The sequence below is a fragment of the Nematostella vectensis genome, chromosome 14, assembly GCF_932526225.1.
Source record: "Nematostella vectensis chromosome 14, jaNemVect1.1, whole genome shotgun sequence".
NCBI lineage: Eukaryota > Metazoa > Cnidaria > Anthozoa > Actiniaria > Edwardsiidae > Nematostella > Nematostella vectensis.
Window position 1 is genome coordinate 8,706,961 of NC_064047.1, and position 27,029 is coordinate 8,733,989.

The window sequence follows — 27,029 nt, forward strand, 5'->3', positions numbered from 1 at the left end:
TTTTCTGAATTTTTTTGAATTTCAATGTATATTCTATTTTAATTCCATTTCTATTTCTCTCACAAACCAGACCATCCGGATTTTTAGCTCAGGACGATTATCCCCCCACCCCCTGGAAATTCCTGGGCGCTTGGCCCCCCCCCCTCCACCCCCCAGGAATTTCCAATTTCCTCAATCGGGGGGGGGGGGGGGGAGGGGAGGAAATTTTCTGGAAGTGCACAATAAACAAGAAAAACTATATCGACTCCCCCTATTCTCACTATAACATACAGTAAACGTAGAAGTTTTTGAATTTTGATCGGCATTTCTTTTCGCCGCCAAATAATTTAGATGTTGTCAAACAGGCAACAACGGAAGTACGAGAAATGTCAAGAAAGAGACGTTAGAATCACTGCGCGCGAAAATTCACACGTTTATAGTGCTAAGCCTAAGCCTGAAAAAAGTGTTCGATAAAGAGTATAACTTCTTCGCGGTACGCCAATAAATGTGATATAAATATTATAATACAGTAATAAAAAAATACATAAATAAAAACGCATTCTCTGGCTTGTCTTTAAAAAGCATCTGACAGCAAAGTATCCATTTCCATCGGCTTATTTGGAGAAGCTAATGTGCTGTTTTCAATTGAATTGGGTAAAAAAAGCATTACAGTGAGGACACAGGAAGGACACATGGAGGACACATGGAGGACACATGAAGGACACATGGAGGACACATGAAGGACACATGGAGGACACATGAAAGACACATAAAGGACACATGGAGGACACATGGAGGACACATGGAGGACACATGAAAGACACAGTGAGGACACAGGAAGGACACATGGAGGACACATGAAGGACACATGAAGGACACATGGAGGACACATGGAGGACACATGAGGGACACATGGAGGACACATGAAGGACACATGGAGGACACATGGAGGACACATAAAGGACACATGGAGGACACATGGAGGACACATGAAGGACACATGGAGGACACATGGAGGACACAGGAAGGACACATGGAGGACACATGGAGGACACAGGAACAATTTTGACCAACTAGATTTGGCTGGAACACCGTAAACATTTTGAAAAAAAAAAAAAAATTCAGCCAATGAGAGACGCCGGACGTAGTTTATTTGATCTTGTACGGAAAGCGGCTCGATCACTCGTATTTTTAAACAACGTCCGGCCTTTCTCATTGGCCGAACTTTTTTTAATGTTTACGGTGTTCAATCAAAGTTGTTCAGCATGGCCCGCTTTCTGTGTCCTCACTGTAAACTTTTGAGATGGTTATTTCGAGATGTAATCACATTACGTGTCTTCAAATAGGTAAACAATAACAAAGAGGTGGCTGTCAAGGGCTCGTTAAGACCGGAATATATTAGTGACCGGAATAGACATTGTTCATTAGCGTACTTGATGCCAGGGCAATATTAGTGGCCGGAATAGACAGTGTTCATAAGCGTACTTGATGCCTGGGCAATATTAGTGGCCGTGTGCAGGGTTAGGGATAGGGGTTTGAAGTATAAGATTTTTTGCACCCCCAAAGCCACCCTAAATACTACTTCTACCAGATTAGGTAGTAAATAAAGGATTACATGAAGAACTTTTCGTTATTTTCTCATAAAAATTTTGCCACATTCTCATCAACAATTTCTGAATTCCTTGGCACATCCATACTTAGGGTGACTACCATATTTTGACTACCATGGTTCATGTGAGACATCCACTGCAGACAATGCTTGTGACGTCACGGAGTACTCACGTGACGTCAGCGTGAAGATCACATGACCGCATCTCGAAAACGGCGATGATGTGATGCAGGTAGGGAAGTTACATAGCACCAGCTACGTGACGCCTATGTCAGCCCACGTGAAACGTGAAAATATGACGTCATTGTCAACCAAGGAAAGCGTGCATCATGTTACTTGTGTAATTCAGCCCCTTGAGTAAGCTGTAAAAAAAACAAAGGAACTTTGACTCGTCCCTTCACGTTGAAAAATATTACATATACCTATTTCAAATAACGTAACGTCTTCGTAAATTCGTAACTGCGTCGTAACTGCTCCATGGGTATCAAATAAATTACCAAACTAACGTGGATAAAAAACATGGAAAGCTGCAACATTCAGGCTTTCAGAGAACAACCACTGCGGGTTAAGAAGCATAGATTTTCCGCTTCAAACCTTGAAATAGGTGTAAATAAACACAAAAATTTCAAGTGAACATTTGATCTAGTCATGAAAACTCCCATCATATTTTCACATGCTTTCTGTTTATTTTAGTTATTGGCTCCTTTATGCTATTTGTCTGCCAATCTTACATTTCTCTTCTCAGAAAACAATAGAATCCGAGGTGATCGTGGCATCACTTCGTATAACCGTAAAAGCAGGGCCCCTTCATTTAGACCGTCGTTCTATTGTGCCTTTATTGAACTTACCTTATCATGGAGTGCGTAAAAGCCTCTGGCCCACATATGCCAATCAATAGATCTGATGCGTTCTTTTCCGCTGGGGGAGGAGGTAAGGCATCGAGTAACATTTCGTTTGATATTCTTCCCTCGTACCCCTCCCATTCCGCCGTGGGTTTTGATATCGTGTACAGCACTTGAAACCTGTAGAATAGAAAATGACAATCGATATGAAAAGTTATCACCCGCAGAGAGTTGGGAGACTCCACTTCTCTCCTTGTACCCTTCTCATTTTGCGGTGATTTCTTATGTTTTATATCTGAAACCTTTAAATTTAGTTTTTGATATCGTATACACACTTGGAGACTTCAGATTCAAAAATGTCACTGAAAACGATGGTTCCTTTTTGTCATTACCATGACATATTAAGTATTCATCAAACTGCTGAATAAATAAATAAATGAATGAATAAATAAATAAATAAATAAATAAATAAATAAATAAATAATGGGCAACAGTAAGATGTTATTTTTATTATTAAGCTATATCGCTGTAATGAGATAATTTAGAATAAATACCAAAGCGTAACACGTCTAAATACTGTTTGGCAGAAGCTTAAAAGCCAGTTTAACAGTTGCAAAGAGCTTGAATCCTCAAAATCACAGTAGTTAGGCTTGTATGAAGTAAAGAGAATACAAGTTCCTAATACAGCCCTGAAGATTGGACCCTCATTACAATTATTCTTACATCTGAATGAACCTTAAATACTTAAGATTTGTATAATAAATAATTTAATCATGACGGATCCTACTCAATGCGCTCATTCACCGTTGATTGGATGCCTCTACAAGATCATCAAGTTGCTTTCGCCATAAAATATCTTTCTCTTCCTGGTTGGCAAATAGGAGCTTTACGGACCTATCAAAAATACAATCAACAATTAGGACCAATTCAGACAGAATATCGGGTAATTTCCAATGGGCGTCAAACTTCGTGCACCAGGAAATTTAAAAGTCCGAGAAATGATTTTTTTGTACCCCAGCTAAAGCCCAAAACTAGTAAAATCATAAAAGATATCTAGCCTCTTCCGCAGGCAACTCTACTCTGTAATGGCCTTTATTCAGGTACGGGATACCTGCGATATTTTTCTCCTCTATTCGCCACAGGAACCCCGCATCGAAAAAAAACGCATTTTCTTTTCAATCAGAAGAGATGCCTGCGGAGGAGGTTACAAATTATCTTGGTCCACAATGTTTTTGGCATAAGCCTGTTCGACGTTCTTATGAAATATTTCCAACTGCAATTGATATAATGATATATAGATTTTATTGAGAGGAGGGGAACTTTTTAAAAATGGTTGATCCCTCCTTTTCTTTGTGTTCTATTTCGCCCAGCACCTCTGCAATGCAATAGCAGTTGGGTCGTGTCAGACATCATTAAAAAATGAGCAAAAGTTTCATCTCTTACTTACACAGTGGCCTTTGGATCCTCGACAATTAATTTTCTTATGATCCGCACCATTGGAGTAAAACCTGAAGAAATAGAACATGTGTGAACATGAATAGAATACAAAACATCTTTTTCTATGGAAATAAAACTTTTCCGGCAATAACGTGGATTTTAAAGTGAATTTTTGTGTGCGCAAAACAAATGGAAAAAATCATTTTTACATGGAAAATAAAGCTCTTACGGGTATAACTTGTACATTTTAAAGAGTGAATTTTTGTGTGCGCAAAACAAATGGAAAATTTTTTTTGAATGGAATGCAAAGCTCTTACGGGAATAACTCGTAGATTTTAAAGTATGAATTTTCGTGTGTGCAAATGATAACAGAATTGTTTGCATAACGTTATTGAAACGCTTGCCTTTTTACTTTTTCATTGCCAATGAGTTTCTGTCACCCTCCAATTTGAAATCGTTCACAAAATTTGCCAAAAAAGTGCCAAGTGCGGGAAATCATTTATTTGTCGTAGGCTGTTTAGGGGAGGCTTTTGGGAATGAGTTTGTTAAAGAGTTATAATATTTAGTTTATAGATAGCTATCATTGACAGGACCGGCTGTGAGGCCTACCAACTCGCACCTGTACCGCCAGCGATAAGACAGACGTCTTTAGCGACAGACAAACGAGAGACCTGAAAATCTCCGCTGTAATCGCTAATCAACACCTTGTCTCCTGTAAACGAATAAAATTTTGGTCACACAATCAGTTTTAGCTGGTTTACAGGAGTGCTTATTTCACAAGTTTTTCATGACTGGTCGTTTTGGGGAGTCAGACATACTTCGTACTACTATCAAAAGCGAGGGACAAGGAAGATCAAGAGGAGCGAGGGCTATCGGGTACATTTTCATTGTCAAATTAAATCACTCCCCTGAATATCTCTTCCCAAACGGCCCTCCCCTGTATAACCGAAAGTCTATGAGACGTGTTACTACTCTTACCAACAGCAAACTGCTGTAATGTTAGAGGGACGACTCCACCAAGGTACATTTTCATTGTCAAAGAAAAATACTTTCCTGTGAATCTCTTCCCAAACGGCCCCTCCCCTGTCTAACCGGAAGTCTCTGAGACGTGTTACTTCTCTTACCAACAGCAAGTTGCTGTAATGTTGGAGTTAGAGCCCCATCCGGGTAAATCTTGATCATCAAGTAGAAGCGTCTGCCTTCGTACTCCCTCTCTGTCCGGTCAATGTTGAGGGAAGGTAGCACCACAGTGTAGCTACGGGTGATTTCCATCCCTGAAAGATAACCAACAGATATAAATTATCTCTTTTTCTTTTGTGGTGTTTTGGAGTGTACTTCAAGAGAAGAATTTTTGCTGTTTTTCCTTGTTCTTCTTTCTCTTTTTTGAAATTGTTAGATTTGGCTGTAGAGTTGTTCCTATCACATTGCTATTACAATATTTTCAGGATCATTCATCCCTTGACAGTTACCTAATAAACTAATACTTATAATATCACTATAAGTAATTTAGTCGGCCATACTCACCTTGTATATTTCGTTTAACATGGACGTGATGACCAACAGGGACCCTCATAAGTACACCGGGAGGAAGCTCAAAGCCAAGGAGCTGAGTGTTGTGTGACACTTCCTCCACTGATGTCAGGGTGCACTCCCAGAACTGCGACTCTGAAAACAGAAACATCATGCAAGAATGTCAAAGACCTTACGCTCTGACTGTATTCGATGGCATTTCTTATGTCATGGCCGCTGGCTCAATAGAGATCTGGACTGAAAGACCCCAAATCAAAGACTAAGATACCATATTTTTCTGGAATCACGAATTGGGTAAACTATCGAGTTGATAAGGTAAAAATGTCACCTAATTTACTAGATCAACCTTAAAAAAATTATACTGTCCTAAAAAGTCTTTCATACAGCCTTATTTAATAATAGAAAAGGATTAACTCATACCTGTCAACTCTCCCGCATTAGGCGGGAGTCTCAAGATTTTGGACCCCTTCCCCCGCTCTCCCGCGTTGAGCACCAAATCTCCGCTTTTTAGCAATTTTTATCGCTTCCAACAAATTATTCTATAGAAAATCGTCATTTTGCCTATTTTCTAAAAATTCCCTTGCGTAGCACAATTTATCTAGCACCCTCGTCAGATCTATAAGTGGATTTGTTTATGAGAGCTTCTATTCGTCAAACGCCTGCAAGGTTATACCCCCTCCCCCCCAAAAAAGAATATACCCCACCCCTCAAATATACCCCCAAAATTCTCAAGCCTTGAGATTTTCGGAGGTTGACAGGTATGTAACAAATCAAACTGATCATCACCCCTAGATTTGTGAGCCTTCAGAGTATCATTTCCATCCAGCGGTTTTCCTGCTCCAGACCAAGTTTTACCAGGTTCATCTTTCGTCAGTAGTAAGTCAACTTTGCCCGTATCATTGGCTATTCGAACTGAAACAAAAAAAAAACATAATTTAGCTATAGCTAATTCATAATAAGGTTAAAATTAAAAGGGTACAGTACATGTTAGTGACAGTGGAATATACTTGTATTCAAAATGAGGTTACAATCAAAGAATCCTTGTGCTGTAACCTGCATTGCATCATGAGTAATGTATAAAATGACAAGAACACTGTCGTCGAGGGATAAAGAAATCACCTTCTTGGTTTGCTTGTTTACCCAAAACTAATAACCAGTTCAATCTTGCAAAAGGTACATAAAAATTGTTTATTCTAACAGTGGCATGGAAAGTGGATGGTTTGTGCGATGTTCTGTTGTTCAGCGCAAAAAAAACATTGTCCAAGACTTGATTAAAGCCGCATTGTCACCAGTTTACTTCCGGAGGTCCGACAGCAACCTCAACTTTTAAAATACAAAAGAATCTATTGGAATCCGAAATATTAAACAGGCCATCCGCTCTAAATTATCAATCACATCCTCAAAGAAACTTCCAATAGACACACTGCTTTCAATATTTTTAAATATTTTTCGCGTTTTCCGTTAAAAATCATCGGATGTTAGGTAATCGACCGGAAGTGAACTGGTGACAATGCGGCTTTAAATGCCAAGGTGGTAGCTTCCTCCGCAGGCGTCTTGAGTGATTTAGGAAAAGGCTTCTTTCAATTTCGGGCTTCCTGTGGCGTGTTCAAGAAAGAGTAGGGGCCTGGGTTAGAGGGAAAGATTGATCTCATTTCTTTTGTCCCCCTCCCCTCTTCCGGCTTCCGGTTCAATTACATACCTTGTTGATTGGATACTTTTTCTTCGAGATCTGTTGAAAGTGATAATCAACATTGTATTATGCTGTTGAATTCAGTTCTGTAACTCTAAGTATAACGTCATCCTTACAGTAATCTTTTATAAATTTAAGAAAAAAAACATTTTAGATGTATAAAATATTTGACTTTTGTACTCACCTAAATGTAACTGATAACTTTTCTCCCCAAGAATAAATATTGCATTAAGATCCTTCTGGTCTTTTAATTCCAAAATAATGCTATCCATTTGTATGTCCTGAAGAACAATAAACAATTGAATAGTTGAATTTAAAAATATTGCCATATTCAAGCTAGAATAGTTCAAATTAGTGAGATACACTTTTAAGTGTTTGAGTTATTGAGGTTCCCTTTTGTAGTTTTACAATTTCAAGTTCATTTTTTTTATTTACATTAAAAATCAAAATGTCCAAACCTGAACAGTGCAATACATAACCCATGCATTGATTTTTTATCTAATTATCTATTAATTATTTCTGATAACCAAAAATTAATTATGTACCTTGGCCCTTGTGTAGACAGCAATTGTTACAATCCTGTCGTTCTGGTACCAATCATATCTATAAGCAAGGAACATATGTATTTAGGGAGGAATAAATCAGGGAGGAATGGAGGTGCAACTGCATATCATGATCTTTGTGCTATAATTAGATAAAAGATGATGGTTTTACTTCAAACTATTATGTTTAAATCAAATCGACAAAAAATAACACCACCTACACAAAATGTCTAATAACCTCATATCATGATAACCAATATCCTTGAAATAACAATCAACATGCATGGTCCCAGCAAAATTAAAGTACCATGTGTGAAATCTTGATGTAACGATATTGGGCATAACCATATTCTTCAAGAATTTATAACGTTATTACAATAAAAATAAAAATAAATAAAAAATAGGGGCATTAGTCTGTTTTTGCACTCTGTTCAATGCTTATTTCTGCCAATGGTGGGAGGGGGTAGGGATTATACTTTGACTGGTGCATTATGCAAAGAAGACAAAAAGTTACATTTAAAGCACATCGTACTATCTTTTTTTATAATATAAAGTCAGTAAAACTTTTCAGAATTAATAGATTCGAGATGGCCTTTTAATAGGAGTGCTATATATAATACCCATTTATGGTACCTTATACTTGAGTCTTGATGAGGCTTCAATAATACTGATCCACTTGCTGGCGAAGGAAAATACAAAAGGTTTTCTGGTTATGGCAGAAATGTATTATTTGCATCACACATATCATGAATTCTCACTTATGTATGTATTTAATTTTTATCTGCTCATTCAAAATATGGTATAGGATTTTAATTTGCAAGCATGTTGTCAAATTTTCATGGTGTTATAATTACTTTGCAGAAATCTAGCATTGCATGACGTTAAAAGTACCAGAAAATTAAAAAAAATAGTTTCAAAAAGTGTGACAATACAAAAGTGGACAAAAAAGTGAAAAAGGTTTTCACGTATTTTTCAGGTGTTTTTAAAAGCACCCCAAACAATTTGCATACATGTACCAGTGAAGCCTCCCTCAAAGGTGTTTTTAAAAGCACCCCAAACAATTTGCATACATGTACCAGTGAAGCCTCCCTCACAGGGAGGCTAGTACCAGTGTTACTTGAATAAAAGTAAATCTTTGGGACCTATATGAATTAAAAAGATCCCTTCTCATAGAAACAATAAAATATGAGGGTTAAACAGCTTCTGTCAGCCACTATTTTGTTATCCTAGCAAAGTACCAAGTGTGAAAAGGCAACTTTCATCGGCTGATTTGCAGAAGCCAATACAATTTTTCGATTGAATTTGGTAAATAAAGTTTTGAACTCTGTTTATAGATGGTTATTTTTGAGATTTTAACACAACATTGTTCCTTCCAATTCTAAATAAAAACAATAACAAAGGTGTGAAGTGCTAAGGTGAGTTCTACAAAAGATCCTGCACTAACCTGTAGTTATTGGTGCTAACAGACTGTTTGCCGACCTGATAGATGCATTAGACCTCAAAGATCCTCTAGACCCTGTTCTGGGAGGGCCCATTTTAGGCACCCCAACTAAAGGTCCAATAAAGCACTTCTCCATCATTGATTCTGCATTGACCCATTTATGAACCTAAGCAGGCAAAAAATAGGAGAATCAATTGCATTTCTTGTAGCACATGTACAGTATCTATGAAGGCATAAAAAAAACATAAAATTTGGTTTTAGAGCATCCTATGTACTCACTACTCTTATTTATTTATTTATTTATTTATTTATTTATTTATTTATTTATTTATTTATTTATTTATTTATTTATTTATTTATTTATTTATATATTTATTTATTTATTTATTTATTTGCATTAAGATTGCCCATCCTGGAGCTGAGGAATGCAAGTTTCTTTTGAGCTCACATTCAACAACTACATTCAACAAGTCAAAAGCAGGGCCAAGAAAGAGAGAGATTATCTACTGAGAAGAAGAGGGGTCATAAGCACGTTATCTTGGCATATAAGAAATATGATTTAAAGGTGAAGGATTGTGATTCACAATTCACAAGTATATGAAATATTCGCCACCATGGGGAACGTAGTTAGCAATAGAATTTGCCACATGGGGAAGGAATTCGCATTTTGCGAAGTGGCGAGTGCTAGTACTCTGTGTTGTATCAAGCTCTGCCTAATAGCAAGAGCTAAAACTCTGGTTTCCCACTCTTTTATCATATTGAGTAGAACCCTGCTAATCCAGAACTCCAGAAGACAACCATCACCATTGGACCGCACATAATAGACCACCATAGAGTGGTTAAAATCTTCACATAATAGACCAACATAGAGTGGTTAAAATCTTCACATAATAGACCACCATAGAGTGGTTAAAATCTTCACATAATAGACCACCATAGAGTGGTTAAAATCTTCACATAATAGACCATCATAGAGTGGTTAAAATCTTCACATAATAGACCACCACAGAGTGGTTAAAATCTTCACATAATAGACCACCATAGAGTGGTTAAAATCTTCACATAATAGACCACCATAGAGTGGTTAAAGTCTTTTCACATAATAGACCACCATAGAGTGGTTAAAGTCTTCACATAATAGACCACCATAGAGTGGTTAAAATCTTCACATAATAGACCACCATAGAGTGGTTAAAATCTTCACATAATAGACCACCATAGAGTGGTTAAAATCTTCACATAATAGACCACCATAGAGTGGTTAAAATCTTCACATAATAGACCACCATAGAGTGGTTAAAATCTTCACATAATAGACCACCATAGAGTGGTTAAAATCTTCACATAATAGACCACCATAGAGTGGTTAAAATCTTCACATAATAGACCACCATAGAGTGGTTAAAATCTTCACATAATAGACCACCATAGAGTGGTTAAAATCTTCACATAATAGACCACCAAAGAGTGGTTAAAATCTTCACATAATAGACCAAAATAGAGTGGTTAAAATCTTCACATAATAGACCACCATAGAGTGGTTAAAATCTTCACATAATAGACCACCATAAAGTGGTTAAAATCTTCACATAATAGACCACCATAGAGTGGTTAAAATCTTCACATAATAGACCACCATAGAGTGGTTAAAATCTTCACATAATAGACCAAAATAGAGTGGTTAAAATCTTCACATAATAGACCACCAAAGAGTGGTTAAAATCTTCACATAATAAATCACCATAGAGTGGTTAAAATCTTCACATAATAGACCATCATAGAGTGGTTAAAATCTTCACATAATAGACCACCATAGAGTGGTTAAAATCTTCACATAATAGACCACCATAGAGTGGTTAAAATCTTCACATAATAGACCACCATAGAGTGGTTAAAATCTTCACATAATAGACCACCAAAGAGTGGTTAAAATCTTCACATAATAGACCACCATAGAGTGGTTAAAATCTTCACATAATAGACCACCATAGAGTGGTTAAAATCTTCACATAATAGACCACCATAGAGTGGTTAAAATCTTCACATAATAGACCATCATAGAGTGGTTAAAATCTTCACATAATAGACCACCACAGAGTGGTTAAAATCTTCACATAATAGACCACCAAAGAGTGGTTAAAATCTTCACAAAATAGACCACCATAGAGTGGTTAAAGTCTTTTCACATAATAGACCACCATAGAGTGGTTAAAGTCTTCACATAATAGACCACCATAGAGTGGTTAAAATCTTCACATAATAGACCACCATAGAGTGGTTAAAATCTTCACATAATAGACCACCATAGAGTGGTTAAAATCTTCACATAATAGACCACCATAGAGTGGTTAAAATCTTCACATAATAGACCACCATAGAGTGGTTAAAATCTTCACATAATAGACCACCATAGAGTGGTTAAAATCTTCACATAATAGACCACCATAGAGTGGTTAAAATCTTCACATAATAGACCACCATAGAGTGGTTAAAATCTTCACATAATAGACCACCAAAGAGTGGTTAAAATCTTCACATAATAGACCAAAATAGAGTGGTTAAAATCTTCACATAATAGACCATCATAGAGTGGTTAAAATCTTCACATAATAGACCACCATAGAGTGGTTAAAATCTTCACATAATAGACCACCATAGAGTGGTTTAAAATCTTCACATAATAGACCACCATAGAGTGGTTAAAATCTTCACATAATAGACCAAAATAGAGTGGTTAAAATCTTCACATAATAGACCACCAAAGAGTGGTTAAAATCTTCACATAATAGACCACCATAGAGTGGTTAAAATCTTCACATAATAGACCATCATAGAGTGGTTAAAATCTTCACATAATAGACCACCATAGAGTGGTTAAAATCTTCACATAATAGACCACCATAGAGTGGTTAAAATCTTCACATAATAGACCACCATAGAGTGGTTAAAATCTTCACATAATAGACCACAATAGAGTGGTTAAAATCTTCACATAATAGACCACCATAGAGTGGTTAAAATCTTCACATAATAGACCACCATAGAGTGGTTAAAATCTTCACATAATAGACCACCATAAAGTGGTTAAAATCTTCACATAATAGACCACCATAGAGTGGTTAAAATCTTTGCATAATAGACCACCATAGAGTGGTTAAAATCTTCACATAATAGACCTTCATAGAGTAGTTAAAATCTTCACATAATAGACCACCATAGAGTGGTTAAAATCTTCACATAATAGACCACCATAGAGTGGTTAAAATCTTCACATAATAGACCACCATAGAGTGGTTAAAATCTTCACATAATAGACCACCATAGAGTGGTTAAAATCTTCACATAATAGACCACCATAGAGTGGTTAAAATCTTCACATAAAAGACCACCATAGAGTGGTTAAAATCTTCACATAATAGACCATCATAGAGTGGTTAAAATCTTCACATAATAGACCACCATAGAGTGGTTAAAATCTTCACATAATAGACCACCATAGAGTGGTTAAAATCTTCACATAATAGACCACCATAGAGTGGTTAAAATCTTCACATAATAGACCACCATAGAGTGGTTAAAATCTTCACATAATAGACCATCATAGAGTGGTTAAAATCTTTACATAATAGACCACCATAGAGTGGTTAAAATCTTCACATAATAGACCATCATAGAGTGGTTAAAATCTTCACATAATAGACCACCATAGAGTGGTTAAAATCTTCACATAATAGACCACCATAGAGTGGTTAAAATCTTCACATAATAGACCACCATAGAGTGGTTAAAATCTTCACATAATAGACCACCATAGAGTGGTTAAAATCTTCACATAATAGACCACCATAGAGTGGTTTAAAATCTTCACATAATAGACCAAAATAGAGTGGTTAAAATCTTCACATAATAGACCACCAAAGAGTGGTTAAAATCTTCACATAATAGACCACCATAGAGTGGTTAAAATCTTCACATAATAGACCATCATAGAGTGGTTAAAATCTTCACATAATAGACCACCATAGAATGGTTAAAATCTTCACATAATAGACCACCATAGAGTGGTTAAAATCTTCACATAATAGACCACCATAGAGTGGTTTAAAATCTTCACATAATAGGACCACCATAGAGTGGTTAAAATCTTCACATAATAGACCACCATAGAGTGGTTAAAATCTTCACATAATAGACCACCATAGAGTGGTTAAAATCTTCACATAATAGACCACCATAGAGTGGTTAAAATCTTTGCATAATAGACCACCATAGAGTGGTTAAAATCTTCACATAATAGACCTTCATAGAGTAGTTAAAATCTTCACATAATAGACCACCATAGAGTGGTTAAAATCTTCACATAATAGACCACCATAGAGTGGTTAAAATCTTCACATAATAGACCACCATAGAGTGGTTAAAATCTTCACATAATAGACCACCATAGAGTGGTTAAAATCTTCACATAATAGACCACCATAGAGTGGTTAAAATCTTCACATAAAAGACCACCATAGAGTGGTTAAAATCTTCACATAATAGACCATCATAGAGTGGTTAAAATCTTCACATAATAGACCACCATAGAGTGGTTAAAATCTTCACATAATAGACCACCATAGAGTGGTTAAAATCTTCACATAATAGACCACCATAGAGTGGTTAAAATCTTCACATAATAGACCACCATAGAGTGGTTAAAATCTTCACATAATAGACCATCATAGAGTGGTTAAAATCTTTACATAATAGACCACCATAGAGTGGTTAAAATCTTCACATAATAGACCATCATAGAGTGGTTAAAATCTTCACATAATAGACCACCATAGAGTGGTTAAAATCTTCACATAATAGACCACCATAGAGTGGTTAAAATCTTCACATAATAGACCACCATAGAGTGGTTAAAATCTTCACATAATAGACCACCATAGAGTGGTTAAAATCTTCACATAAAAGACCACCATAGAGTGGTTAAAATCTTCACATAATAGACCATCATAGAGTGGTTAAAATCTTCACATAATAGACCACCATAGAGTGGTTAAAATCTTCACATAATAGACCACCATAGAGTGGTTAAAATCTTCACATAATAGACCACCATAGAGTGGTTAAAATCTTCACATAATAGACCACCATAGAGTGGTTAAAATCTTCACATAATAGACCATCATAGAGTGGTTAAAATCTTTACATAATAGACCACCATAGAGTGGTTAAAATCTTCACATAATAGACCATCATAGAGTGGTTAAAATCTTCACATAATAGACCACCATAGAGTGGTTAAAATCTTCACATAATAGACCACCATAGAGTGGTTAAAATCTTCACATAATAGACCACCATAGAGTGGTTAAAATCTTCACATAATAGACCACCATAGAGTGGTTAAAATCTTCACATAATAGACCACCATAGAGTGGTTAAAATCTTCACATAATAGACCAAAATAGAGTGGTTAAAATCTTCACATAATAGACCACCAAAGAGTGGTTAAAATCTTCACATAATAGACCACCATAGAGTGGTTAAAATCTTCACATAATAGACCATCATAGAGTGGTTAAAATCTTCACATAATAGACCACCATAGAATGGTTAAAATCTTCACATAATAGACCACCATAGAGTGGTTAAAATCTTCACATAATAGACCACCATAGAGTGGTTAAAATTTTCACATAATAGACCACCATAGAGTGGTTAAAATCTTCACATAATAGACCACCATAGAGTGGTTAAAATCTTCACATAATAGACCACCATAGAGTGGTTAAAATCTTCACATAATAGACCACCATAGAGTGGTTAAAATCTTTGCATAATAGACCACCATAGAGTGGTTAAAATCTTCACATAATAGACCTTCATAGAGTAGTTAAAATCTTCACATAATAGACCACCATAGAGTGGTTAAAATCTTCACATAATAGACCACCATAGAGTGGTTAAAATCTTCACATAATAGACCACCATAGAGTGGTTAAAATCTTCACATAATAGACCACCATAGAGTGGTTAAAATCTTCACATAATAGACCACCATAGAGTGGTTAAAATCTTCACATAAAAGACCACCATAGAGTGGTTAAAATCTTCACATAATAGACCATCATAGAGTGGTTAAAATCTTCACATAATAGACCACCATAGAGTGGTTAAAATCTTCACATAATAGACCACCAAAGAGTGGTTAAAATCTTCACATAATAGACCACCATAGAGTGGTTAAAATCTTCACATAATAGACCACCATAGAGTGGTTAAAATCTTCACATAATAGACCTTCATAGAGTAGTTAAAATCTTCACATAATAGACCACCATAGAGTGGTTAAAATCTTCACATAATAGACCACCATAGAGTGGTTAAAATCTTCACATAATAGACCACCATAGAGTGGTTAAAATCTTCACATAATAGACCACCATAGAGTGGTTAAAATCTTCACATAATAGACCACCATAGAGTGGTTAAAATCTTCACATAAAAGACCACCATAGAGTGGTTAAAATCTTCACATAATAGACCATCATAGAGTGGTTAAAATCTTCACATAATAGACCACCATAGAGTGGTTAAAATCTTCACATAATAGACCACCATAGAGTGGTTAAAATCTTCACATAATAGACCACCATAGAGTGGTTAAAATCTTCACATAATAGACCACCATAGAGTGGTTAAAATCTTCACATAATAGACCATCATAGAGTGGTTAAAATCTTTACATAATAGACCACCATAGAGTGGTTAAAATCTTCACATAATAGACCATCATAGAGTGGTTAAAATCTTCACATAATAGACCACCATAGAGTGGTTAAAATCTTCACATAATAGACCACCATAGAGTGGTTAAAATCTTCACATAATAGACCACCATAGAGTGGTTAAAATCTTCACATAATAGACCACCATAGAGTGGTTAAAATCTTCACATAATAGACCACCATAGAGTGGTTAAAATCTTCACATAATAGACCAAAATAGAGTGGTTAAAATCTTCACATAATAGACCACCAAAGAGTGGTTAAAATCTTCACATAATAGACCACCATAGAGTGGTTAAAATCTTCACATAATAGACCATCATAGAGTGGTTAAAATCTTCACATAATAGACCACCATAGAATGGTTAAAATCTTCACATAATAGACCACCATAGAGTGGTTAAAATCTTCACATAATAGACCACCATAGAGTGGTTAAAATCTTCACATAATAGACCACCATAGAGTGGTTAAAATCTTCACATAATAGACCACCATAGAGTGGTTAAAATCTTCACATAATAGACCACCATAGAGTGGTTAAAATCTTCACATAATAGACCACCATACAGTGGTTAAAATCTTTGCATAATAGACCACCATAGAGTGGTTAAAATCTTCACATAATAGACCTTCATAGAGTAGTTAAAATCTTCACATAATAGACCACCATAGAGTGGTTAAAATCTTCACATAATAGACCACCATAGAGTGGTTAAAATCTTCACATAATAGACCACCATAGAGTGGTTAAAATCTTCACATAATAGACCACCATAGAGTGGTTAAAATCTTCACATAATAGACCACCATAGAGTGGTTAAAATCTTCACATAAAAGACCACCATAGAGTGGTTAAAATCTTCACATAATAGACCATCATAGAGTGGTTAAAATCTTCACATAATAGACCACCATAGAGTGGTTAAAATCTTCACATAATAGACCACCATAGAGTGGTTAAAATCTTCACATAATAGACCACCATAGAGTGGTTAAAATCTTCACATAATAGACCACCATAGAGTGGTTAAAATCTTCACATAATAGACCATCATAGAGTGGTTAAAATCTTTACATAATAGACCACCATAGAGTGGTTAAAATCTTCACATAATAGACCATCATAGAGTGGTTAAAATCTTTACATAATAGACCACCATAGAGTGGTTAAAATCTTCACATAATAGACCATCATAGAGTGGTTAAAATCTTCACATAATAGACCACCATAGAGTGGTTAAAATCTTCACATAATAGACCACCATAGAGTGGTTAAAATCTTCACATAATAGACCACCATAGAGTGGTTAAAATCTTCACATAATAGACCACCATAGAGTGGTTAAAATCTTCACTTAATAGACCACCATAGAGTGGTTAAAATCTTCACATAATAGACCAAAATAGAGTGGTTAAAATCTTCACATAATAGACCACCAAAGAGTGGTTAAAGTCTTCACATAATAGACCACCATAGAGTGGTTAAAATCTTCACATAATAGACCATCATAGAGTGGTTAAAATCTTCACATAATAGACCACCATAGAGTGGTTAAAATCTTCACATAATAGACCACCATAGAGTGGTTAAAATCTTCACATAATAGACCACCATAGAGTGGTTAAAATCTTCACATAATAGACCACCATAGAGTGGTTAAAATCTTCACATAATAGACCACCATAGAGTGGTTAAAATCTTCACATAATAGACCACCATAGAGTGGTTAAAATCTTCACATAATAGACCACCATAGAGTGGTTAAAATCTTCACATAATAGACCATCATAGAGTGGTTAAAATCTTCACATAATAGACCACCATAGAGTGGTTAAAATCTTCACATAATAGACCACCATAGAGTGGTTAAAATCTTCACATAATAGACCACCATAGAGTGGTTAAAATCTTCACATAATAGACCACCATAGAGTGGTTAAAATCTTCACATAACAGACCATCATAGAGTGGTTAAAATCTTTACATAATAGACCACCATAGAGTGGTTAAAATCTTCACATAATAGACCATCCTAGAGTGGTTAAAATCTTCACATAACAGACCACCATAGAGTGGTTAAAATCTTCACATAATAGACCACCATAGAGTGGTTAAAATCTTCACATAATAGACCACCATAGAGTGGTTAAAATCTTCACATAATAGACCACCATAGAGTGGTTAAAATCTTCACATAATAGACCATCATAGAGTGGTTAAAATCTTCACATAATAGACCACCATAGAGTGGTTAAAATCTTTACATAATAGACCAAAATAGAGTGGTTAAAATCTTCACATAATAGACCACCAAAGAGTGGTTAAAATCTTCACATAATAGACCACCATAGAGTGGTTAAAATCTTCACATAATAGACCATCATAGAGTGGTTAAAATCTTCACATAATAGACCACCATAGAGTGGTTAAAATCTTCACATAACAGACCACCATAGAGTGGTTAAAATCTTCACATAATAGACCACCATAAAGTGGTTAAAATCTTCACATAATAGACCACCATAGAGTGGTTAAAATCTTTGCATAATAGACCACCATAGAGTGGTTAAAATCTTCACATAATAGACCTTCATAGAGTAGTGAAAATCTTCACATAATAGACCACCATAGAGTGGTTAAAATCTTCACATAATAGACCACCATAGAGTGGTTAAAATCTTCACATAATAGACCACCATAGAGTGGTTAAAGTCTTTTCACATAATAGACCACCATAGAGTGGTTAAAGTCTTCACATAATAGACCACCATAGAGTGGTTAAAATCTTCACATAATAGACCACCATAGAGTGGTTAAAATCTTCACATAATAGACCACCATAGAGTGGTTAAAATCTTCACATAATAGACCACCATAGAGTGGTTAAAATCTTCACATAACAGACCATCATAGAGTGGTTAAAATCTTTACATAATAGACCACCATAGAGTGGTTAAAATCTTCACATAATAGACCACCAAAGAGTGGTTAAAATCTTCACATAATAGACCACCACAGAGTGGTTAAAATCTTCACATAATAGACCACCATAGAGTGGTTAAAATCTTCACATAATAGACCACCATGATAGAGTGGTCAAAATCTTCACATAATAGACCACCATAGAGTGGTTAAAATCTTCACATAATAGACCACCATAGAGTGGTTAAAGTCTTCACATAATAGACCACCATAGAGTGGTTAAAATCTTCACATAATAGACCACCATAGAGTGGTTAAAATCTTCACATAATAGACCACCATAGAGTGGTTAAAATCTTCACATAATAGACCACCATAGAGTGGTTAAAATTTTCACATAATAGACCATCATAGAGTGGTTGAAATCTTCACATAATAGACCATCATAGAGTGGTTAAAATCTTCACATAATAGACCACCATAGAGTGGTTAAAATCTTCACATAATAGACCACCATAAAGTGGTTAAAATCTTCACATAATAGACCACCAAAGAGCAGTTAAAATCTTCACATAATAGACCACCATAGAGTGGTTAAAATCTTCACATAAAACAGACGCTTCATTTGAACTCCATTTCAGAAAAACACCATCACTGCAAGTGAACAGCTCAATATAACAGGTGCATTTTTTTCTGTCTCAATGAGTGGTATGATGGCTCAGTGGTACGGGCTTCGCTTCTCAAGCAAGAGGACCAGGGTACAAACCCAGGTCAGGTCAGGTCAACTTGGGATTTTTTTTTTTCAGAAAACCTTGCACAAACCTAGCTAACCAACCTATTATTGTGGGATTTTAAAGAACCACTGAAGAAGGCACAGTCCATTTTCAGTGTCCGTACTTTGCGGCATAACCAAAAGGGCATTAACATACTAACAGTCTTTCATCCCACGGCAAAAAAAGTCGAGTTTGCACCTAGCGCAAACTCGAATATCCGGGGCAAACTTGGAATATTCCATTTGTCTGCGCGTGTCTTCCCTGAGAGAATATTCCGTGTCTTACACGTCTTACATGGGTAGAAGGGAGCGATAACGTATTATCGCTCCCTTTATATGTGCATACCTAAATATCCCTTAGGTTTTCCTATAGGTGATTATCTGCGCTTTCTCAAGTATTCGCTGCATCTTACGCTAGTATTCGCTAGCGTAAGCGCGTGTCTTCCGCAGTACAGACAAGGTGATTACATGCGCATATCTAAATATTCACCTGGTTTTCCTATAGGTGATTATTTGCGCTTTTTCGAGTGTTCACTGCGTCTTTCGCTAGTACTCACTTGCGCAAACTTGTGTCCGTCGGGCAAACGTGGTGATAATTTGCGTTTGGAGACAGTAAAACTTTGGACATAATATTCATGTTAAAAATAGTTTATTAACAATTTTTTTACATGTAAGTCAGTGAAATGTAAAATACAAGTGCATGATGTCTTCAGAATAACAAATCCTACAACATGCTTACATAGTTAGTAGTAGATGGGTTGCTAAGCCAGTGATAAAAACATAAATAGGTTCTATAGCTAACTTCACGTTACATCAATAGTCAGCACTTAGTGAGGCAGTACTAAGTATCAGTACTAAGTTCAATTAACAAACTGATTTATTAAAAAAATAAAAATTTATAAACCTATGCAACAAATTGTAATATTCAGAGTGCAGTATGTAGTCAAGCCAGAACACAAGGGAACAATGAATTTCGGTTGTAGTGATGAATACGCTAAAGAGTTTTCCAGTGTTTTATGAACCATTCTATTATAATTTTATCAAAAGAACACATTTATTATGTTTAAGGTGACGCGGGTTCGATGGTTTATATTTTGTTTATGAAATTCAAACAAAGACTTGTTGTGCTAATATTTGTAATCCATCGAATCCTAAAAGCCAGAAACCACAGTTACAACAATATACCTGTTTGAAATACCAAGCCAGCTATTGCCGAATTTGGCATTTCATTGAAAGCACCAGTTTCGATAAAACATATACTGCTTAGTATATATCTAAAGAAGAGTGGTCTTATGCAAGTTCATCGATATCAGCGCTTTCAAAGAAAAGGCATATACATTTGGCAATTTGCTTGTTATAATCTCTAAACAGCTATTTTTAGTCCATGGTATTTGGCTTTTCAGGGTTCAAAAGAATTGTGAAACCTGTGTTAAAACAAGTTCGTATCAGCACGGTTATAATAGCATAGCTGTTATTTCGCGTCTGTTACAGAGGGGTTTGTTAATACATGAACACGCGAAAGCACACTTACAAACAGGAAGAAAGCTCTGCTAGCAGGGTTGAGGGCCTAAACATTCAAAGCTATCAGAAGGCGCTTGTAGAGCACCTACTAAGTTAAAGGCATGACAAATAATAATTACTAATTTTACACTTACCACAAACATCATACTGTAGTCCTTGTAGTCCCTTTTCATGCAGAAAAAAAGAGAGGAAAAATTTATTTACTATTTGTATTTAAAAACAAAGAAAAACAAAACAAGAGCAACACACTAGACAGCAAAAGTGATAAAAGTTCATTGTTATCCAGCCTAGTTTTTATATACGATGCTCAGTAATACTCTACACTGCAAAATTGATAAGTTTATAAACAGTATGGACAGCACAACTAATGTAATCCTCAGAGCTAATAATCTCTTTAATGAGTGATGAACCAGTAGCGTGTCAGCTGCTGATAAATAGCTTGGTATCGCACTACCGAAGCCTCGAACGAAACATAAATCATAACAGAATAAGTTCTTTGTTTGCTTCGCTGTTATCCAAAGAAATTAAAGGTTATTGGCTTATCTCCTTATAAATAAATAGCTTGGCTAAATGGTATTGTAAGTTTAATAATTTAGCTTGTTAGGACATTGTTTCAACCGTTATCGAAGCTTTACTTTCCCCTGTGGATATCCTGACCCACAAAATATATTCTTAACTCACCATTAACTTTATAAAATGCATTCCACTGTATCTGCGTCTTGAAGAAGATAGGAATTCGAGGTAGAGGCAAAACACAAAGTTATAACACGCGTAACGCTGAGGCGGTTAACTGTCGACCAACTAAGACCGCCAAAATTTTGAAATGAAATAATACGCTGGCCCCTGTACTGCTTTTGCTATCAGTAAAAATATTTGCGAATACAAGCGGAAGACTTGGGAATATTCGAGATCTTACACTTTTAGAATATTCGAGCAGACGCGGTGTCCACCTCATGTCTTACCACCGGGGAAGACTTGCGGAAAACATGAGTTTACACCCATGGATTATTAGGGGAAGACATGCGAATACGATTAAAAGGGGGTATACCAAAGGGGGGTTATGAAGACATGCGAATATGCGCGTAAGACATGGGGAATATTCCAGATCTTACACTTTTAGAATATTCGAGCAGACGCGGTGTCCACCTCATGTCTTACCACCGGCGAAGACTTGCGGAAACATGAGTTTACACCCATGGATTATTGGGGGAAGACATGCGAATACGAACAAAAGGGGGGTTACCAAAGGTGGGTTATGAAGACATGCAAATATGCGCGTAAGACAAGGGGAATATTCCAGATCTTACACTGTAGAATATTCGAGTAGACGGGGAGTCGACTTCATGTCTTACCATCGGGGAAGACTCGTGTAAAACACGAGTTTACACCCGTGGATTATTTGGGAAAGACATGAGGTAGACACTTAGTATGCACCTTGTCTTCCATGTGGTGTAAATTAGATGCATACTTGCATCTTCCGTGTGTCTTCACACAGTGTATATTAGGGCATTACTTGTTGTAATTTTTAGTCTTGAGTATATTCGGAGAATACTTAGGGAAGACACGGGAATATTTACCCCTAGGGGGAAGACGCAAGGAAGACAGAGGAAGATTTCGAATCTTACTTAACACATTGACCCCTCAACCGGCCTGTCCCGGCTTTGGGAAGTACCCACAACCCAAAAAATTCATAAATGCAAAATAAACACAACAAGATGAAGATACTCAGGCATCAGTCTAGGGATAAATGGTCTTGCAGATATGCATCCAACCAAGGTGTTGGCATCTACTCTTAAGCCAAATAATAGCACAGGTTCTTTGACAAATCTCAAATCGAACAAGGAGAGAAAAGCAGAAACACCCCTCTCAATAAAACGCTCAAAATACCACACAAGGGAGAGAGATCAGCAAACACAGCTCAAGATACAAATAGATACCTTTATTCTGATCCTCCAGGTACATTTCCATGGCCTCAAAACACAATGTCCACTCCTTGAAGGCTTGTACAACCACGAAGATGTCTTTAAGGATTGCAAAGCATTCTAGGAGATCCAGGGGAAAATACACGAGAGGGAGGGCCAGTCAACACTCCTCTCCCCAAAGTCAGATGTAAGTCTTTTCACCCCAAAGCCAAACAAATCAATTCCAGGTCATACAGAACCAGAATAGCAGTGTAAACAATTTTGGAATCAATTTGGTTTTAGAAAAGACAGCATTTAGGAGAGCTGTGGTGATTCATTAGAAAATTATTTTCTCATCCAGGCAAAGCCAAACAAGAAAAAATCAACATGAATCCACCTTTGCTTGCAAATATCCATAAGCAAAGCACTCAATTATGCCCCAAAAGACTTCATGGTGTCCTGAGACACTCTCCTAATATGCTCATAGCTGTATTTTTTATGAAAAATACAAGCAACCATCAACTTGTGCTGGCTTCAGCACAACGATGAGGGATTCAAAGTGGGGACCGCAAAGCACTGTTGGAAAGCTAGGATACCGCTGACTAGGTGCAGCTGTGTTTGACTTTGACGGGCTGTATAAAACTCAGAATAGGGGGGAGGTATCTGTTTTCAGTCTGTTTTTTTGTAAATTCAGCTCAAAAAAAGCCAGGAGTCAATGGGTTAAATCTGCCTTCGGGAGTATATCTGAGAATACTCGACTTTTTTTGCAGTGTCCATGTAAACTGCGTGGCAGCACAATGCGCATTATATAGCAGTCCAAATAAGACCCCCTGTAATGTAAATCAAGAGTGTAATTCAGCCTATGGCTGCAATTCTGGATTAAGCCAACCCAGCTTCCTTTCCTTTCCTTTGTCCATTCATTATAATGGAGTTGCCAATGTGCTCTCTTAATGGAGCTCCTTAAAATCAAACAATGTATTTTTTCCTTAAAATATAATGTTTACCTCATCAAACAGTTGTGTCCCATCCTTTCCCGCCCCCTTCATGATCTCAGGTATCCCACCTGGGTGATACTCAAGGTAAGGCGTCAGATTGTATACTTTTCCTGGGAAGAAATAATAAAGAAGCATCAAGGTACGACTAGATTCTAACTTTGTTCCCAGCTGGGGGGGGGGAAGGGGGGGGAGGGAATACGAAGCACCATTCAATACTGTATCTCAGTCCAGGATACAAGGACCAAAATCACAGAAGGGAAGACAATAAAATGAACTTTCATGAGAATAATTTATCACGATATATTTACATTGGTCAAATATATTTCAAACATAATACAGGATGACTTTCCTAGTGTTGATTCATATGTTCAGTTCTGCTGTGTTTAATTATTTGGATTGGGAACATCGGGCACATACCCAGGAATGAGGGTTGCACATACATAGGTATCATATTGAAAAAGCATAGGATTTTATGATTCCTTAATAAAATGACCCACTTTTGGCTGCCAAAGGGGGGTTCATGCACACCCTGTTCACTGCGCAGATTCAGACGTGGTCGAGTTGAAGGCATGGGAAGGCGCCACAGGCAGCCACCATACAACTCATGTCTGACCACAGATCACAGCTAAGATTGAAATTGTTGGTTTTTTGGAGGGAAAAAAATTGGCAAACCCGGAGAAAAATCAGGAGCAAAGGTGAGACCAACCAGCTCAACTCATGTCGCAACCGGAAATTGAACCCAGAACCCAGTGGTGTGAGGCACAGGTGCTACAGGGTGATGACGCACTGCCAACTGCGCCACCTGGGCTCCCTTACAAATACCATATTTATTTTGATTTTGTCAACAGAAACTCCACCTCAAGTCACCTTTGATTTATCGTAACCTACAGGATTAAGTGCAGCTTAGTCTGATCTAAAACATGTATCCTAGTTTTACCACCTTGAAAATCATTGTAGCGCAAGCCAAGCAGCGTCAAAGAAATGTTTTGCTGATGCATGTAGTTGAGAAACATCTTCTTGTCATGCCCTACAAAATTTGTTGCAGGCTACATGTTTTTGTAGTGTCTAAACCAGAAAACATGTTGCTTTTTTTAAGCTAGGAAACATGTTGTAGGTGACATTTCGCCATTAAGGGAAAGTTCATTTATTATCCCGAGGGGGGGCGTGAGGATACTGGAGTGGGGGCCTCAAGAATTTTTTTATGTCTAAAGGGGGGCGTCAAAAGTGTTTGGATTTTAAAAAGGGGGGTCACTGATTCCTTTGGGTGTTGTTTCTACTATATAATTTGACGAAGTGTCTAATTAGACTTCTTGGTTTAATTTGTCTCGGTTTGGGGGCAGTTATTTGGCATGCACAATCCAGGAATCCAGGATGCAATGCAAACCTGTATACACCCTAAATACATCTTTTTTATGGTTTCCGCTATATAATATTATAAAGTGCTTATGTTCCATATCTAAAATATAAAGAAAACATTTTTTAATGCTATAAGCGCTTATTCTCCATCAACAAAATCCTTGCTCATATCTAATTCGCTGTCGTCCTCGCTCTCTTTCTTTTCTCATGCTGGGCTTATTCTTGAAAGGAGAAGAACAAAAAGCCTTTTTGCATATTTTACGTCATTTATAGCACCAACCATTATCAGGTTGCAACCTGGAGTTAGTCGCATCTTTGAGAAAAGTGAGTGCCTTCACTTTTTCTGAATTTATGTTTTCCGCCAATTTCTTCCCCTCCACTTTCTGTCCAGCTTGCAGCTGTCATTGCCGTTCCTTTCTTTGCTCCCTCTTTCTTCGATTTTCGTACTTATATTATATGTACTTATATAATAATAGGGTCACTGTAATAGACAGTTAAGGTAAGAATTTTTTTTATCTTTGTCAATGTGATGAAAAATAAAGTAGTTTCCACTTTTCTATCCTACGCTCATTTGATTTGTTATTGTTTTCATTTGTATTTACGGTAAAAAAAGAAAGGAGCCTTTGGTTCCTTAATATAGCTGAGAACAGCATATAAATACGAAATATTAGTTCAGAAATAGATCATTACTGACCTCTGATTGCTATCCAGCAGTCCTCTTCCGAGGAGTGTTTATCGAGTTCCTCAAATGTCACCGGCCGATGTTGTCCATTCACTCCTGTCAAGTCTTTCCCGCTTGCTCCTAGTCTTATCCAATCCATAAGACTTCTTCCCGGCTTAAGGGCGACTTTGGCACGTACAGAGTTGCTAGAACCCTGTCTCTGGGGTGAATTTTCCGCCGGGAAGTTGATTTTTGGGGACAACATGGCGGAAGGTTTGTTGTTCCCGCCAGTGTCGGTCGGGGCGACCGCTGGTCTGTGAGTTGATTTACCGCAACCCAGATTGATATCGCGTACTTGAGTCCAAATGAAACACTCTGAAAATCATACACTTCTCAAGGTCTGAGCGGTAGAAATAAACAATACTGACTTTGTTGATACTGTGTTTGAAGGATGCTTTTAATCCGAGCTTTGAATAAGCTAAGACGAGCAGCTTACTATGCGCACGTCATTTTCCCTTGATCACTTGTTCTCGAATGTTTCATCAAGATCGGAAAGATGATAAGGCGCTTCTTACGAAGTAGAAATTGTAATTAAAGAAGTAATTACTATATACATACTGTATACAAGTAATCATTTCATTTATGTATAGCCTGTCGCAGTAGCCTGGGCTACGGTCATAACAAAGCATATATTTATGTTTAATTATTCCATGTTTGTTTGAAAGCGAGGTCGATAAACTGACAAATGTTGCATTGTAAATACTTTAAATAAATAAAATAAAAACGTGAACCAAAAAAAAAACATTAAGGAAATTACATTATTTCCAATCGAAATCCTTTCGGAAGGAAATAAAATTTACAGAAATTTAGAAGGTAAAAATATTGGGTTGCCTGTGGTCTTCTGTTATCATTGATTATTTTATTAATAAAACCAGAAAAGACATATAACTTTGGGATGATAGAGTAGTTGAGGTTGACCTGTGGTTATACGAATGTCTTCAAATGAATAAAAGAAAAGAATAGCTTGAGACAAAGAATCTAGAAA

The 27,029-nt window shown here is 36.6% G+C and overlaps 1 protein-coding gene across 3 annotated transcripts; it reads right to left on the reverse strand.

Moving 5' to 3' along the window:
• Nucleotides 1-1,600: 1,600 nt before the first annotated feature.
• LOC116617145 (cytochrome b5 reductase 4-like) lies at nucleotides 1,601-26,641 on the reverse strand. 3 transcript variants are annotated; one of them, XM_048721376.1, is made up of 16 exons: nucleotides 23,977-24,077; nucleotides 21,753-21,789; nucleotides 21,206-21,236; nucleotides 9,074-9,236; nucleotides 8,263-8,308; nucleotides 7,633-7,690; nucleotides 7,272-7,368; nucleotides 7,097-7,126; nucleotides 6,184-6,309; nucleotides 5,392-5,532; nucleotides 4,992-5,141; nucleotides 4,487-4,579; nucleotides 3,878-3,938; nucleotides 3,235-3,324; nucleotides 2,437-2,610; nucleotides 1,601-1,950 (listed from the first exon to the last, which is right to left on the reverse strand). In XM_048721376.1, the coding sequence occupies exons 3-16, from the start codon at nucleotides 21,215-21,217 to the stop codon at nucleotides 1,896-1,898; spliced, it is 1,296 nt and encodes a 431-aa protein (XP_048577333.1). In that variant the 5' UTR covers nucleotides 21,218-21,236; nucleotides 21,753-21,789; nucleotides 23,977-24,077; the 3' UTR covers nucleotides 1,601-1,895. The 3 variants fall into 3 exon arrangements, with proteins under 3 accessions (XP_048577333.1, XP_048577331.1, XP_048577332.1); XM_048721374.1 differs by lacking the exons at nucleotides 21,206-21,236; nucleotides 21,753-21,789 and adding an exon at nucleotides 26,018-26,641; XM_048721375.1 differs by lacking the exons at nucleotides 21,753-21,789; nucleotides 23,977-24,077 and having other exon boundaries at nucleotides 21,206-21,326.
• Nucleotides 26,642-27,029: the final 388 nt, after the last annotated feature.

Bases quoted from the DNA above. Each gene is read 5' to 3' on its own strand.
- LOC116617145 (XM_048721374.1), bottom strand. From the start codon at position 26,249: ATGTTGTCCCCAAAAATCAACTTCCCGGCGGAAAATTCACCCCAGAGA. The intron at 8,309-9,073 runs GTTAGTGCAGGA...TTCCTTCGCCAG, and splicing joins GTTAGCACCAATAACTACAG to CAAGTGGATCAGTATTATTG. The intron at 7,127-7,271 runs GTGAGTACAAAA...CACTTTCAACAG, and splicing joins AAGTTATCAGTTACATTTAG to ATCTCGAAGAAAAAGTATCC.